This window comes from Hyperolius riggenbachi, chromosome 9 (assembly GCF_040937935.1).
Source record: "Hyperolius riggenbachi isolate aHypRig1 chromosome 9, aHypRig1.pri, whole genome shotgun sequence".
Lineage (NCBI taxonomy): Eukaryota > Metazoa > Chordata > Amphibia > Anura > Hyperoliidae > Hyperolius > Hyperolius riggenbachi.
In genome coordinates this window covers 57,849,247-57,864,606 of record NC_090654.1, presented here as the reverse complement: position 1 = coordinate 57,864,606, position 15,360 = coordinate 57,849,247, and the positions used below count along the sequence as shown (strand labels likewise).

The following is a 15,360-nucleotide window of genomic DNA, read 5'->3' as shown; positions in this document are numbered from 1 at the left end:
CCCCTCCCCTCCAGTATAGGTAGCCAGAGGACACCTCCCCACTTTCCCTTTAATATAGGTATCCTGATTACCCCTTCTCCTCCCCCTCCAGTATAGATAGCTAGATGACTCCCTTAATCCCTCCCTTTCCCGATCCCCCCCTTTCAGTACAGCTGCCGCCACACTGCAGCAGCCAGCAGTGTCACTCACTTCTCTGCTCGTCTCCAGTGCAGAAGCTTCCTCTTCCCCTCCATCTCCAATGCTGCCCAAGTCCATAGCCGCCCGCCACAACAACGTGCACAGAGAGCAAAGTGGCTGCTCCACAGGTGGCTGGCAGCAGGGAGATTAGGCGCTCACCTGATCTCCCTGCATTGCAGCATTTGCAAGCTTGCAAATGCTGCACCAGTTTAGTCTGCTGCTTTGGTGCCCTTGCTCCTGTGGTGCCCTAGGCCATAGCCTAGGGGGCCTAAACCTAAATCCAGCCATGTATCTTATAGGAGCCCCTCCCCTGACCGTCTCCCTGGATACAAAGCACATCCATGTTGATCGCTCAGTCTCACTTTATTCACTGCAAAATGTTACTTTAAACATTTATTTGGGTAATTTGCAGGGTAAAGAAGTATGTTGTGATAGTGAGTAGTGTTGTTGTTGAATTTGCACCAAAGTCATTTTCGAAACAAAATATGCTATTTTCGTTTTCGATATGGTAAACGAAAAAAAAGAATACTATGGCAACTGCAAATTTTGCGGAAACCGTGACTTTTCGTTCACAAATATATCAACTGGGATATGTATGCAACGTCCGCAACTGTGATGGAGGATTGCGCTTTTTTAAATGAAAAATGACAAAAGCACGGAAAAACATGCCACAACTGCAGAAAACAGCGAAAGCATTATAGAATGATTTTCAATGGTTTCGAAAGTCGAATATTTCATTATTTTCGTGAAAATTCACACAAAAAGAATATAGGCACTGATAGTTTGGATATTATTAATGGTGGATTAGAAGTAATCAAACTGTATCATGAGAGATATAGTCAACAAAATGTGTGTGAATAAAATTAAGGGCTCGCTCACACTAGCGGCGTTTTCAGACTTTTTTCAAGTGCAGGAGGTTTTTTAAATCGCCCACAAAACGCTTGTGCAATGAATCTCTATGAGAAGGTTCATATCAGCGCGGTTCGTGTGCTGTGCGTGCAGCAAAGCGGTGCCTGTATCATTTTTGGGACAATTCTTCCTCAATGGAAGGTATAGGAAAAACACAAACACTCACAAAATTGTGCAGCGATTGCGTTCGCATTTTTTAAGCATAAATACATTGTATTTATCCTTTTCCGGGTCAAAGAGTTCACTTCCTGACTTGCGTCAGGGAGTAAATTACAAGACTGCTCTGGAAAAACGCTTAGAAAAGCACTTTTGCCAGAAACTCAGAGCGCAGTGGAGCGCCGAGAGGGGGGGGGGGGGGGAGCACACAAAAACGCAAAACGCTTGCGTTTTAGTTTTTAGGTGTAAATGAGGCCTAAGAAGCATAACTATAAACTGCCCAACTGCAATGGGGTCCAGGGCCACAGGGGGTCCCAATGGCTTATTCTTCCCTTTCTGGGATGCATAAAAAGGAAAATAACATCTCGAGATGTTAGTATACTATACTCTGTATTTATACTCAGTATAAATCACTTGTGAGGCCACATCTTGAGTATGGGATACAGTTTTGGGCACCACACTACAGAAAGGACGTTGACCTTCTGGAACGTGTACAAAAACGGGCAACTATTGTATTATTGTATTGTAACTAAATAAATCAGAGGGATGGAAGATCTCACTTACCACAAAAGGTTGGACAAACTGGGCTTATTTCGCTTGGAAAAAAGGCGACTGAGAGGTGACCTGATTAACATCTATAAATACATCAGAGGGCAATACAAAAGCTTGGCAGATGAGCTTTTTGTTGCTAGGGTTGTACAACGGACAAGAGGACATGATCTGCGTATGAAGGAAAAAAGTTTTTGCCATCTATTTAGAACGGGGTCCTTCACAGTGAGAGTGGTTAAAATCGGGGATATCTTACCACAGGAAGTAGTTATGGCAAACTCTACATCTGTGCTTAAAAAGGGCTTGGATGCTTTCCTTGCATTGAAGGACATCCACAGATATAATTATTAGGTAATTCCCAGAAGAGTTGATCCAGGGATTTATCTGACTGCCGTCTGCAGTTGGCAAGTAATTTTTCCCTTTTAATGCTAATTGGCCAAGGCCTTGTAAGGTTTTTTTGCCTTCCCCTGGATCAACTGGGATACGTGCAGGTTCAGAATGGTGATTTTCATTTTTTTTTTCTGGATGGATGTCCTTTTTTTCAACTAACCTAACTATGTAACTATGTAATACAGGGATCCCCCTCCGCACAGCACATGTACATTTTTCAGACCGTTACACAAACTGCATAACCCAAATTGTGTTATACAAACAACAAAGCATATTGCACTATTTTCAAAAAGCGCTACTTACACAAGCAACGTATGCTTTGTATATGTAAAGCGAGTTATGCAAACTACGTAAGGTGTGTTACGATGTTTGCGCAATGCTTGGCAAGATTTAAGCACGCTATCTGAGCAAATAAATTGTACCATTTTTCAGTGAATACATCCATATGCATTTTGCTCATAAAATCTTTTTAACTTTTGAAAACTCTGCTTCATTGATCATCTTATCAAGTGACAACGAAAAACAAAGTATTTGGAGCCTATATGCCATTAACTTTGTTTCCCTATGTTATCTTCTATGAGATAATTTTCATTTCTCTTTAAAAATAACTTTTGAAGCATTTTAAAACTGAAAAAGTACCTAAAAGTTGGTGAAAAAGTATGATCAAAATAGTTTTGAGTGATTTCTTGTTTGTTGGTGGTTTAAAAGGCATTTTATGACAAGCGCCCATATGCAGTTCACTTTTTCTCCTAACTTTTCTCCTAGGTGATATTTTTACGGCTTATCGATAAAATGAACTTTAAAGGACTTCCGAGGCCAAAATTAATAAAATCACACTATACCTTTTTTTTTTTGCAGAATCCACGGAGGACGTCCTGCCTGTCCTCCGCTCTGTTCCGCCATCAATGCACGTCTTATTGTTCCCCTACGGCTCGGCCCGACCCCACCGAACGGGTCGCATGGATGCCACCTCTAATATGGCCGCCGCCTTGCTCCGCGGCTGCGCAGTACGCTTTGTCGCTAGCGCGACTGCGCAGCCTGTGTGCGCCCGTCCGACGTACGCTTGGGGAGCATGCCGGGACCTAGTACGCGGCGGGAGGCGGGCAATAGGCTGCGCAGTCGCGCTAGCGACAAAGCGTACTGCGCAGCCGCGGAGCAAGGCGGCGGCCATATTAGAGGTGGCATCCATGCGACCCGTTCGGTGGGGTCGGGCCGAGCCGTAGGGGAACAATAAGACGTGCATTGATGGCGGAACAGAGCGGAGGACAGGCAGGACGTCCTCCGTGGATTCTGCAAAAAAAAGGTATAGTGTGATTTTATTAATTTTGGCCTCGGAAGTCCTTTAAGTCACCTTGCAAGAAGGAAAATGCTCCGAATAATTTTGAAAGCACTTTTCCACCTATTGTTGGTACTTTTTTAATTGCAAAGTGCTTAAAGGCACACTTAAGCCTATTTTTTAAAAAAATATTTTTTATTCCCCTGGTGCTTCTACCAGCCCTCGCAGTCACTTTCGGATCCTCCTGCCCTCCGCCGCCAGCTACTTTCAAATCGCTGACAGGCCTGGCGTCGTGTAGTCTTCTTTGAGTTCCCGTCCACAATAGTGCTATTGCAGACGGGAACACGAGGAAGGAGATGCGTGGCCAGGCCTGTGCAGGCGCAGTGACCCTGTCGGCTGAAATCGAAATTAGCGGGCGATGGGGGGACAGGAGGATCAGAGAGTGACTACGAGGGCACGGGACAGCTGCAGGGGGCTGGTAGAAGTCCCAGGTGAGTAAAACAGTTTTTTTTTTAATAGGCTTAAGAATCTCTTTAGAATTATTTTTAACAGAAGATGAAAAGTTATCTCCTTGGAGAAAACTCAAGAGAAATATTTAATTGAATAAGGATGGGGCCTGGGGCCATATACAATCAATTTTTTCTCCTGAGTTTTCTCATAAGTAATATTTTCAAACATGTCAGAGGCAGAGGCGAGAGAGGCTCCAGCCTCAGGGTGCAGTGTAGGAGGGGGCGCACAATTCATTCAGCTGTCATTCCTAATTGTGTATGAAGCAGAAAGAAATAAGAAAAGGGGATACATAGCAGTGACTGCAAGCCAGATAACTAGAGATTAAGGTGTTGGGGAGGTTGGGGGCCCTGGGGCACCTCTTATTCTAATAGCAATCAGTGTGTGACGGCTGGGATGGGAGGGATGGAGGGCGCACTTTGGTGTCTCAGCCTTGGGTGCTGGAGGACCTTGTCCCGACTCTGCAAGTAAATATACTTTTTCACCTAATTTTTGGTACTTTTTCAATTGCAAAGTGCTGAAAAGTTATTCTAAATGGAAGACGAAAAATTATCTCCAAGGAGAAAACTTAGGAGAAAAAGTTAATTGCATATGGCCCTTGTCAATAAAATGCCTTTAAACCACTTACAAATAAGAAAATACTCAAACTTATTTTTATAGTACTACCTACTTTTTGGTACTTTTTCATTTGCAGAGTGCTGAAAAGTTATTTTAAACAGAAGGTGAAAAAATATCTCCTAAAAACTGAATTGAATATGTGCCCAGCAGAACTGACATCATTTCCTGTAACCGGTTTTTTATAGCTCTTCCTGTTTCTATTTTCCTCCGCCAGGGAGAAGAGATGGATCGGCGCAGTTACTCCACCCTGACCACCGTGAGGGAGACAGAGACCCAGACGGAGCTGCTGTCCACAGTGCCGGATGAAGACGTGAAGGAGGAAAGCGAGGGGGAGCAGGAGGATGCGATAGATGAGAAGGAGTTAGACCAGTGTGAGCGGGACAGTACCGGTATCATCGAGAACCAGCCCTTCATCAAACAGGGCATGACACACTTCTATCAGGAGAATGGGACAATGCGAGCCAAGCCCACCACTAACGGCATCTACATTAACGGAAGAGGGCACCTGGTATAACTGCACCACCTAGACTGCCCCGAAAGATGGGCAGGAAGCTATGACGTTACACTGGAAGAAGACATTGCACTGCAGACCAAATTCTGGCCGTTCTGTGACTTGTACGTACGTTCTCAGAAATGATCCTTACTCCGGACAGAGAGTCCTTTTACATAAGACTTGCAAACTCTGGGAACACTGCAAAGTGCTCAAACAATGCGGTCAGTATTATTCCGTTGACATTGCTGGTGCAATGGGAAGATTAATTGCCTTTATAATGGACATAACTGTGCCGGAATTCCTTTTTTTTTTTTTCCTCCACATTCAGCCATAGTGGGAACATTTTTGGGGATTTTTTTTATCGATAACAGATAGGTGTGAAGTCAAAGCTACACATCCAGTTAAAAGGGGGGAGGGGGAGGGGCTTTGTGATGTTTATGTGATAGTTATGTGTCTATAAATAGAGGTATTACTTACTGTACATAATAGGCAGCTGCTGGACATCTTGCTCTGAGTCAGGGAATGTATGTTTGTCGCCATATATGTACATTAATAACCTTACACCTACATGGTGTCTACTGTCCTTAATACTGCACTGTATATCAGCGGAGTCTACATAGCTGTACATTTATAATATTGTATATATATATGCTGCCCTAGATTCCTGACCTGATAGCATAATGTTGCTGGAGGTCACCAGGTTCTGGGCAGTCCTATTGCTTGAAACTATGGATGAGCCAAAGAAGGTTTGTTCCATAAGAATCATCATGCCATAAATCCTGTCAATGCTGAACCAGAAACTTTTTGGGATAATTAATGTTATGTATTACTGTATTGTAACAAGTCTGCTTGCCCACTGTTCCCCCTCGCTGAACATCCTCCATATACTCCGACTAGAGTTTGGTGTGATATCACTACTTGTGCTTGATAACGGAATAACATTTCCAAAAGTACAAAACTAAGGTCCTGGCTTCAGAATTGCGGCTAGGCCGCATGTTGCTGAAATGTTGCAGAGATCTTCGCATTGCAGTCCACACTGCACTTCACACTCCTGTGGTCCATACAGAAGTCTCCAGGCAGGACAGAAGCCTCCAGGCAGGACAGAGGCCACCAGGCAGGACAGAGGCCACCAGGCAGGACAGAAGCCCACCAGGGAGGATAGAGGACTCCGGGCAGGACAGAAGTCACCAGGCAGGACAAAGGTCCGCAGACAGGACAGAAGCCACCAGGACAGAGGCGACTAAGCAGGACAAAAGTTCCCAGGCAGGACAGAGGCCACCAGGCAGGACAGAAGCAGTCAGGTAGGACATAGGTCCCCAGGCAGGACAGAAGCCACCCCAGGCAGGACAGAAGCCACCAGGACAGATGCGACTAGGCAGGACAAAAGTTCCCAGGCAGAACAAAGGCCACCAGGCAGGACAGAAGCAGTTTGTTAATAATCACTACTATTCAAAGCATCTGTACAAGTGATTATTACCATAAAGGACCAAATAAAGAGTTAATACTGCGGTTGAGGGTGGGCCCCTTGGGGCCCGTCTGGCACAAGGGACCCGATGCGGTCGCAACCTCTGCACCCCCTATTGCTACGCCACTGTGTACGGCCTAAAATTGTTACAGTCACTGTCCCTGAAACCACCTATCAGTGAAAAGTCTGGAGACCACCATGTTCTGTGTAGACAATACCCCCACTGTGCTTTATACCATGCATCACTGGAAATGGCAATGCCCTGGGCAGCTCCACCCTTCACTGTTCCTAGTAACTCACTGGAGGTCAGTTTGTGCCACACTCCCGCTCCTCATACAGTTCCTAATACCATATATCGCTGAAAGTCACTATGTCTGCATGTTAATAGTGATAGGTTGTGGGTGGCTTGAGAAAAGCATATTCCTGTTTCTGCTCCTTATACACAAAAAAGGAAGTGTGAGGAAATGGGGGAGGAAACCAGGTGGGTTGAGTCAGCTGTGATCAGACAAATTGCTTACTGAGACAGCAGCTCTCACAGGCACTTACAGTATTATGCTACATGTGGCAGTGTCTCCCCCGAGAGACTGTCTACCTCAGCACATATGATGTCAGAGAAGGGCACAGGGAACTCACACGGCCTTCGGACTTCTGGAAACAGTGCTGTACAGAAGTAAACAGCCTCTGAGCAGAAAGTGCCACAGATACAGAGCTGAGAATAGCAATTTCTTCCCAACAGCCTATGCCAGTACAGCTAGAGGCTCAGGCACTGCACACAACCCTCTGCTTCCTGTAGGATGATCTGTGAGGGTAGGAAAAGGCATTGATGCTTATAGGGCTACATATAGCAGATTCTACTTATCTCTGACATGTACAGAGTATGCGTAAGCACGGCCACGCTTGCTCAGTAAGCCGAAGTTGTTCCGTGCTACAGCGTAGACAACGCTGGATTCACATACTGTACGTGCAGCACGGCCGCGCTTGCGCACGAAGAGGAGTGCGGTTGCGAGTTTCCAGAGGGTCTTGAGCAGCGGCGGTCTCAAAGAGGACACGGAAAGACTCTGGAGTAGGCGGCTCTAGGCTCATGGTGGCCTGGGCAGAGAAAGAATCGGTGCCAATGTCATTATGGTATCTTATGCACGGTAAATGGCCATGTTCGTTGCAGACACTGCATTGCCACCTTTTGGTCATGACACAAATGTTTAACTTTTGCTTAAATTTGCCACTGCGTTTCGCCTCCGCCCTCTCTGTCTCAGCGTGTGGCGTCCTTTCTTCACGCTGATGGGAAGACTCCCAACGACTAGGCTACAGACAGCGCCTTTACAGCACATGGATACGGTGTCACAGTGACGAGATGCACTCATTTGCATACAAAGGATGAAATATTTGCATGTCATTAATCATCTCTTGTGAGGAGTGTTTTCACTATCAGAAGAGGAAGTTCTGTGCCCATGTCATTATGACTCATCCGTGGGGAATCTGTTGTGAAACAGACCTGGAATGTGTGCCAGCCAATGGCCTTTCTTCATTACAGAGGAATGTTCAGTAGTGTTTTATAGAAGGGACTCACATATAATGGATCCTCTTTTGTTGCGTTATTTTCATTCCTGTTTAATAGTGACAGCAGATGATGCAGGGACACGTGACTACCAGCGAGAATCCATCCTTGTGTCTCAGTGTTCTTATCAGCAGTTTTCATGTGAAATAGAAAAACACTCTAACAGTAAAATATAGCCTGAAAGTGGGATTGTCGGCCATAAAATCAATTTCCATATACCCACTGCTCTGTGTTTATTATGCAGTCTACAACCTGACCCTGCATTTCCAGCATTCCAATACAATCATAAATGTTTATTCACTGAAATCAGAATGTGGACAGTATAATACATATGTTATGTAAGAACAAGTATTTATCTACTTATATATGTTTTCTTTTCCTGGGATAGTATGGCTGTCCCTGCTGCTTGAACTGTGGATATGATACCATCAGGTGGAGCAGTAGCCCAGAGGCGCACATGTCTTTAGGTTGAGATAGTCCAATAATATTAGCCCAGAAACAACATCTTACAAGTAGTAGTATAATTAAATACATATTCGCATTGAGAAGGCTATAATATGGGACAACCAACGATGTATACAGGAAAATCATGACAATTAACAAGGTTGCCCAAACTGTGGAATCCCACTGGATATATGCATGAGGATCCATACACCATGTCCGTTCATCCATAGGAAACATAACCACGTGTACTCTGGAAATGGGCCCCAGAAGCTGACCCTACCTATAACAATTAACAATAATAGCAGAATAAAAAAAGAAAGAAAGACAGGACTGAAGGAAAAGTAGGCCAAACAGAAAAAGTGATATTCCCAACAACAATTCTGCTAACTAGAAGCTAAATACTGAGCTAGGCTCAGTATTTGCAGATTTTCACCATCACATCAACTTAGAAGCTAAAACGGAAGATAGGCAACCACACTTTTTCATCTTGTCCCATAGTGTAGCCTTCTCAAGGACCATAATCCAACCACAAGTCATAATTAAACTGGATAGAGAAGGGGTACAAAGTGTGTGCTTTAATTTGCTTTGCAGCTAGAAAGATATATTGGAGTAGTTTGTACTGATATTGTAAATGCTTTTTTACACGGCCACCTTTCTCACAGTATGTTTTTGTGGATTTTCATGTTCAGGACTGTATATGTAGGCTGGAGAAGTCTAGCTCACAATCTTCAACATTTTAGCAATTTCTCAGTGACGTAGCTAAGGAGCTGTGGGCCCCGATGCAAGTTTTACAATGGGGCCCCCCACGCATTCTATAAATAACAATTGATACGGCGCACCAAAACCTGCCAATGGCAACTACAGTGTCAGAGGAGCAAGAATGGGATAGGAGAATCGAGAGCCCCAATAGTGTGTTATTGTGATTTGATGAATAAACAATCTGAAGTATAATACTCACAAATATGGGTTGCCGGATGTAGGCAACCACTAGTAGCGCTTGCGGGGAAATTAGGCCTGTCCCCTCTCAGGCTAAGAAGTCGCTCTCCGTAGACAGAATAGAGTGATCACACCCATCCAACCAGTGGATATCATTCTGTTCGAGAGATTACAGAGGTGCCAATCAGAATAAAATGCACTAAAAATTCATAAAAAGGGGGGTATTGGAAGATCTACCACCCCAATAATGACACTAATTATAATAATCGTTTTGGTGACACTTCAGTTGCTCCTGATTTATACTGCCTGAGGGAGCGGGCTACAGACCTGCGAAACGCGTTGCAAAAATTTGCGGGAGTAAAAATTAATTATTAAGATTATTATAATTAGTGTCATTATTGGGGTGGTAGATCATTTAATACAATCCATTTTATGATTTTTTAGTGCATTTTATTCTGATTGGCGTCTCTGTAATCTCTGGAACAAGAATGGTATGGGGAACAGTATGTTAAAGAGAATCTGTAACAAAATTTTGAGCGTTATTTCTTCTATCCTATATGTTCCTATAGCTGTTCTAATGTGCTCTGCTTTAATGCTGCACAGTAGCTGTATTATCTCTGTTATATGATCTAATCTTCTCTCCTCTGTCGGCTGTGTCGGGCTGAGGCAGTCAGGCTGGAAAGTGCTGTGCTGCTTGTGATTGGATAGAAGCTATACACACCCTCTCCAGGCCCCCTGCACACTCTGTATGACTCACACACTGAGCTACTCTCAGCGTATCACTTGCTATGTCTTTTGTTTGTAAACACTGCATAAAAATGCCAATTACAAGCCAGGATTGCAGCAGGGAGTGGCAGAAACAGCACAGAGGGGCACAGGAGAACATAATGAATAGAATGGTATGCTTTTTATTGTAAGAATTTTACAGTACAGATTCTCTTTCAGGATTACCACTATCTATAGGAGTGATTATTATGAGCACAGGACCAATAGAGAGCTAATACTGCAGTTTAGGGAGGGCCCTTTGGGGCCCCTCTGGCCCAAGGGCCCCGATACGGTCGCAACCTCTGCAACCCCTATTGCTACGCCCCTGCAATGTCCTCCAAATGTGTATTACATCCTCGGAAACAATCAGGGCTATTGGCCAGGGGGGCTTTCAACATGAAAGTCAATCAGGTGATAAGTTTTACCCTCCTATCAAGATTGATGTGTCTCAGTAATGTATGAGTTAAGGGACTGACCTCTGGGTCAAAACTAAGCATTACACCTGCTTGAGAATCAGTCCTTCACCAATATGATTGCAGTGATATCCAGTTGGCATGGGTCACATCACTGCACACACTGTCACTACGAGTAGACACCAGCAGACCATATTTGTAAGACAAGGATTTGGAAATGGATCAGCTATAACCCTGGTTTTCAGTAACCTTGATTCTTCAGAAAACAGATCAGTTACTAATTAAAACTCTATAATAATCTCTATTGTACTCTATAATACTGGCAACACCCCAGGACAGTGGCATAAGAATGGATGTTGGAGTGGCTGAAGCTGGGCCCAGGGCCCCACATCAGCCACTGCATTGGTATGCAAGAGAACAGAGGCGCCAAAAGGATAAAAGGAAACTAAATGATCTTAAAAAACTAATTCTTGGTAAATAGAGGAGGTAGTGGTGGACTCACCTCCTCCAAGTAGACACACAACGACTGTAGTAAAGACAGTCAATATATTTTATTTATGAACTCCAAATATGCAACGCGTTTCACAGGTTTGATCCCCCTTCATCAGGCAATAACAATGGAGCAATAGCATATGTGGTCAGTAGAAGAGCCAGGCACCTCTGCATTGGTGTTACAGTGGTAACTATTACCAACATGTGTTTTGCATGGTAGGAATCATTAATAAAGTGTACTCCACTCATTGATTACTAACTGCTATTGTCCATGGTAAGAATGGTGCCACAGGTCCTATAGTATTCATAGTATTTACTGAACCCGAGGTGAAAATAATCTGATGAGATAAATAACTGTATTTATTTATCATCCTACTCCTAAAAAAGACTTTTTTAGATACCCCATGGTTTTATTTTATATTTAAATGTTTACAAATTAGATTTGGTAGGTTTTATTGTCTCTGCTCAATGGCAACCTATTAAATATCCCAGAGTTAAGATACATGAACTATTGATCTTTTTCTATCTCTCCCCTGCCCTCAGAAGTTGTAATCTGCCCCCTCGGAAGTTGTAATCTGCCAGGAAAACTTTTATGGCTGTAATTTGCTCATCAATGAGGCTTACTATTTTCCCGACAAGAGAGAGGCTGTCACTTGCATGCCTGAAAATTAACTCTTTCAGGCAGAAAATTAAAAGAAAGAAACAGCCTGGTTATTAATATATTTTGCACTGTACATACGCATGTTTATCTTGTCATGTCACATGATGCCTCGGGTACACTTTAACCACCCATTCTTTTGATCTGTCAGCTGGCCAACATGCAGCCCATGTACAAGCAGCAATAATGATGGTGGTATTCTGAAGCAACTAACGTTTATTTTATGCTGTAGCAGTCTAATCATTGAAAGGTAATGGCTGATGGGTTATGAATCCCAGCATCCTGCCAGCCTGTCTCAGGAACAGATTGTGAAATGTGGGGTGAAGGAGTACTGGAGGGAGGTATGTACTTCTATACCACAACTGCATAGTGGTACAAAAGCTATATAACGGTTCCTCATCCAATCATGACACTGTAATGCATACTGTATGTTCAGCAAGCAGAATCAGTTACATTATGTACATAGCTTTGTAAAATAACTACATGTATTGTTTTTCTTGTGTTTTTTAGAACTGTTAGGCTATTGTATTTATGTTATATGTTATGTACATATTTTGTACTGGCTGTATTTATATTGGGGTATCATCATCTCTGTCGAAAATTCTTGTACAAAAATAATTCTTACTTGAAGCTGATATTTGTAAACAAAAAAAAATAACTGGGATGTGAAATTGTCTTGTCTGTGTTTACTGTCTGGTATATGATATTGGCCTTGATTCATCATTGTCTTTGAGATAACTTTTTCCAGTTTGTTAAATTACCGAATTCGAAGTTTATCGATTTCTAGTTGTATTCATCAAGTTTTTTCTGCATTCGGTGTGAATTCGATAAAATATTGATAACAATTCGGTAACCATTCGGTAACGTGCCGATATTTCCATTTTACAGCGGTAATTTAATACAAGGCCATAAGATTCCTACGTAGCAACATTCTCAATAGGGCTTAACACCTGGACCAGGATTCTGGAAGTGGCTTGGGACAATCCCACAATTTCACCAGCTACGGCGTTGATAGGAGCCTTTTGTGAAAAAATGTAGTGCAGCTAGCAATTTAGTTAACCCTGGCACTGCCTGTGTTCTCTTACAAGATGATTCAAGAGAAATGCCGATGTCCTGGTATAGCAAATAAATCCATTCTCTTGCAAATCAATATGTTTCTAGACCTTATTCTTGCCCTTCTGAGCCTTTGAATCACTCTCAGCTGATATATAACTGCTTCAAATGGCTCCATCTTCTCTGTCAGCAATGATCTGACAGGAATAACGACAGAGCAGTGAAGGAGATAACTAATCCTAAATGTAATGCTAAACCATGCCCACTTTCATTTTCATGAATTGCACTTTCTTCCGTTTTAACGCATCACTAACGAATGATTACCGAATGCTCGCTAACAGCTGTAGATAAATTTGATGAATCCTGAAATCAACTTAACGAATTTGGTATTTTATCGAATTGTCGTTAACCAATTCGATAAGTCATAATGAATCGAGGCCATTGTGTGTCAACCCCCAGCATGGTGATACAGAAGGTAATACATCAGAGAGGGACCTGATGTGACATCACCAGACAACAGCACTGTGTCCCCTGTAGGCCACCGCAGGCGTTCATGAAAAAAAGGTGCCTGGAAAAAGATTCTACTACTGAATTGTGATAGTAAAATAGCGGTAATATTTACGGATATTTTATTATGGCTAAACCTAACCCTACTCCCACACAGGACCTTCCTTTTACCTATGCCTAACCCTAAACCCCCGGGTGGGACCTAACCCTAACCCCCCTTGTGGCGCCTAACACTTAACCCACCCCCAAAACCTTTACTCACCCTCTACCGCAAAGCCGCAATATGCAGCAAAGCACAATCCGGCGCCCGTTATTCAATGCCGCTATTTGCATTTCCGCAAGCCCCAGCGCCCGATAGAAAGCCTATCAGGCGCTGAAATTTACAATTCTTGCCGGTAATCGAGTGCCTTCAGTCACCGAATTTTACTTCAGGCACCGAAGTTTACCTTTTTGCCGTGTTATAAAAGCTTTTATAATAGGCGCCTATGGCGGCACCGTTTTCTCCAAAAGGGCTTTGGAGAGAATGGTCTTTTTTCCTGCTTCACCACCCCAGTGCACCATCACCAGAAATCTATTGCTCCTCCTTCTCCCACATCTCTAAACCACATGCCACAATCCCCAGTGTTTTGTTTTTCGCACCCCCAGCCCCTCCCGCAGGAATTTGCTCTGTCATGCGCTAGTCTGAATGCTAGAGATGCATCTGTACTACACCTTGCCCCAAACTGTTGCCCAAGGGGATCATTTCCCGATCCGGGATGGATGACAATTATCGCATGTGTGTATCTAGCATTACTCTGTGTTCAGCAGCAGTGTCACACCAGCTTCTGCTCTGAACCTCAACGAGTAGTGGGGTTGTCACTAACAAGTGGTCTAGCTCAAAATGTAAGGCAGGGAATGGTCTGGTCCAGGGAAGAGATGCCTCCCTGCCTACTGGGCCAGAACATACCAAAACTGGCAGATGGTGACTGACAAAAAAACAAGACAGCAAAACTGACTGTACTTATATTACTATTAGTGTGTGTAAGCCACTATGGGTCATATCCTATTAACTTTTCACCTGAGTTTTCTCCAAGGAGATTATTTTTCAACGTATCTAAAAAATATTTTTTCAGCACTTAGCAATTGAACAAAAAAGTACTAAAAAGTAGATAAAAAGGTGATAGCTAACTCATTTTGAGTAATTTATTGCTTGCTGAGAGCTTTAAAAGTATTTTATTGGTAGGGTTTGAAAATATACTTGTAGACAAAGTTAGTAGGATATGGCCCTATATCTCCTAAAGCGCTACAGGTGTGTCTGTGTGTGTATTTTTGGTGTGTGTGTGTGTGTGTGTGTGTGTGCGGTGTGTGTGTGGTGTGTGTGTGTTTGGTGTGTGTGTGTGTGTGTGCGTGTGTTTGGTGTGTGTGTGTGTGTGTGTGTGTGTTTGGTGTGTGTGTGTGTGTGTGTGGTGTGTGTGTGTGTTTGGTGTGTGTGTGTGTATTTGGTGTGTGTGTGTAGGTGTGTGTGTGTTTGGTGTGTATGTGTGTTTGGTGTGTGTGTGTGTGTATTTGGTGTGTGTGTGTGTGTGTGTGTGTGTGTGTGTGTGTGTGTGTGTTTGGTGTGTGTGGTGTGTGTGTTTGGTGTGTGTGTGTTTGGTGTGTGTGTGGTTGGTGTGTGTGTGTGTATTTGGTGTGTGTGTGTTTGGTGTGTGTTTGGTGTGTGTGTGTGTTTGGTGTGTGTGTGTGTTTGGTGTGTGTGTTTGGTGTGTGTGTGTGTATTTGGTGTGTGTGTGTTTGGTGTGTGTGTGTTTGGTGTGTGTGTGTGTTTGGTGTGTGTGTGTGTGGTTTGTGTATGTTTGGTGTGTGTGTGTGTGGTTTGTGTATGTTTGGTGTGTGTGTGTTTGGTGTGTGTGTGTGTTTGGTGTGTGTGTGTGTGGTTTGTGTATGTTTGGTGTGTGTGTGTATTTGGTGTGTGTTTGGTGTGTGTGTGTGTTTGGTGTGTGTGTTTGTGCGCATGCGCG

The 15,360-nt window shown here is 43.4% G+C and overlaps 2 protein-coding genes across 2 annotated transcripts in view; one reads left to right on the top strand and one right to left on the bottom strand.

Moving 5' to 3' along the window:
- NECTIN4 (nectin cell adhesion molecule 4) overlaps positions 1-6,376 on the top strand; it is a 106,337-nt gene extending 99,961 nt beyond the window's left edge. Inside the window, exon 9 of the mRNA XM_068252847.1 lies at positions 4,797-6,376. Coding sequence (XP_068108948.1) covers positions 4,797-5,096 — 300 coding nt within the window. The 3' untranslated portion in view covers positions 5,097-6,376. The remainder of the gene's footprint in view (positions 1-4,796) is intronic.
- Positions 1-15,360, bottom strand: part of GGA1 (golgi associated, gamma adaptin ear containing, ARF binding protein 1) — a 468,858-nt gene that overhangs the window by 374,690 nt on the left and 78,808 nt on the right. The gene's annotated exons all lie outside the window — the stretch shown is intronic.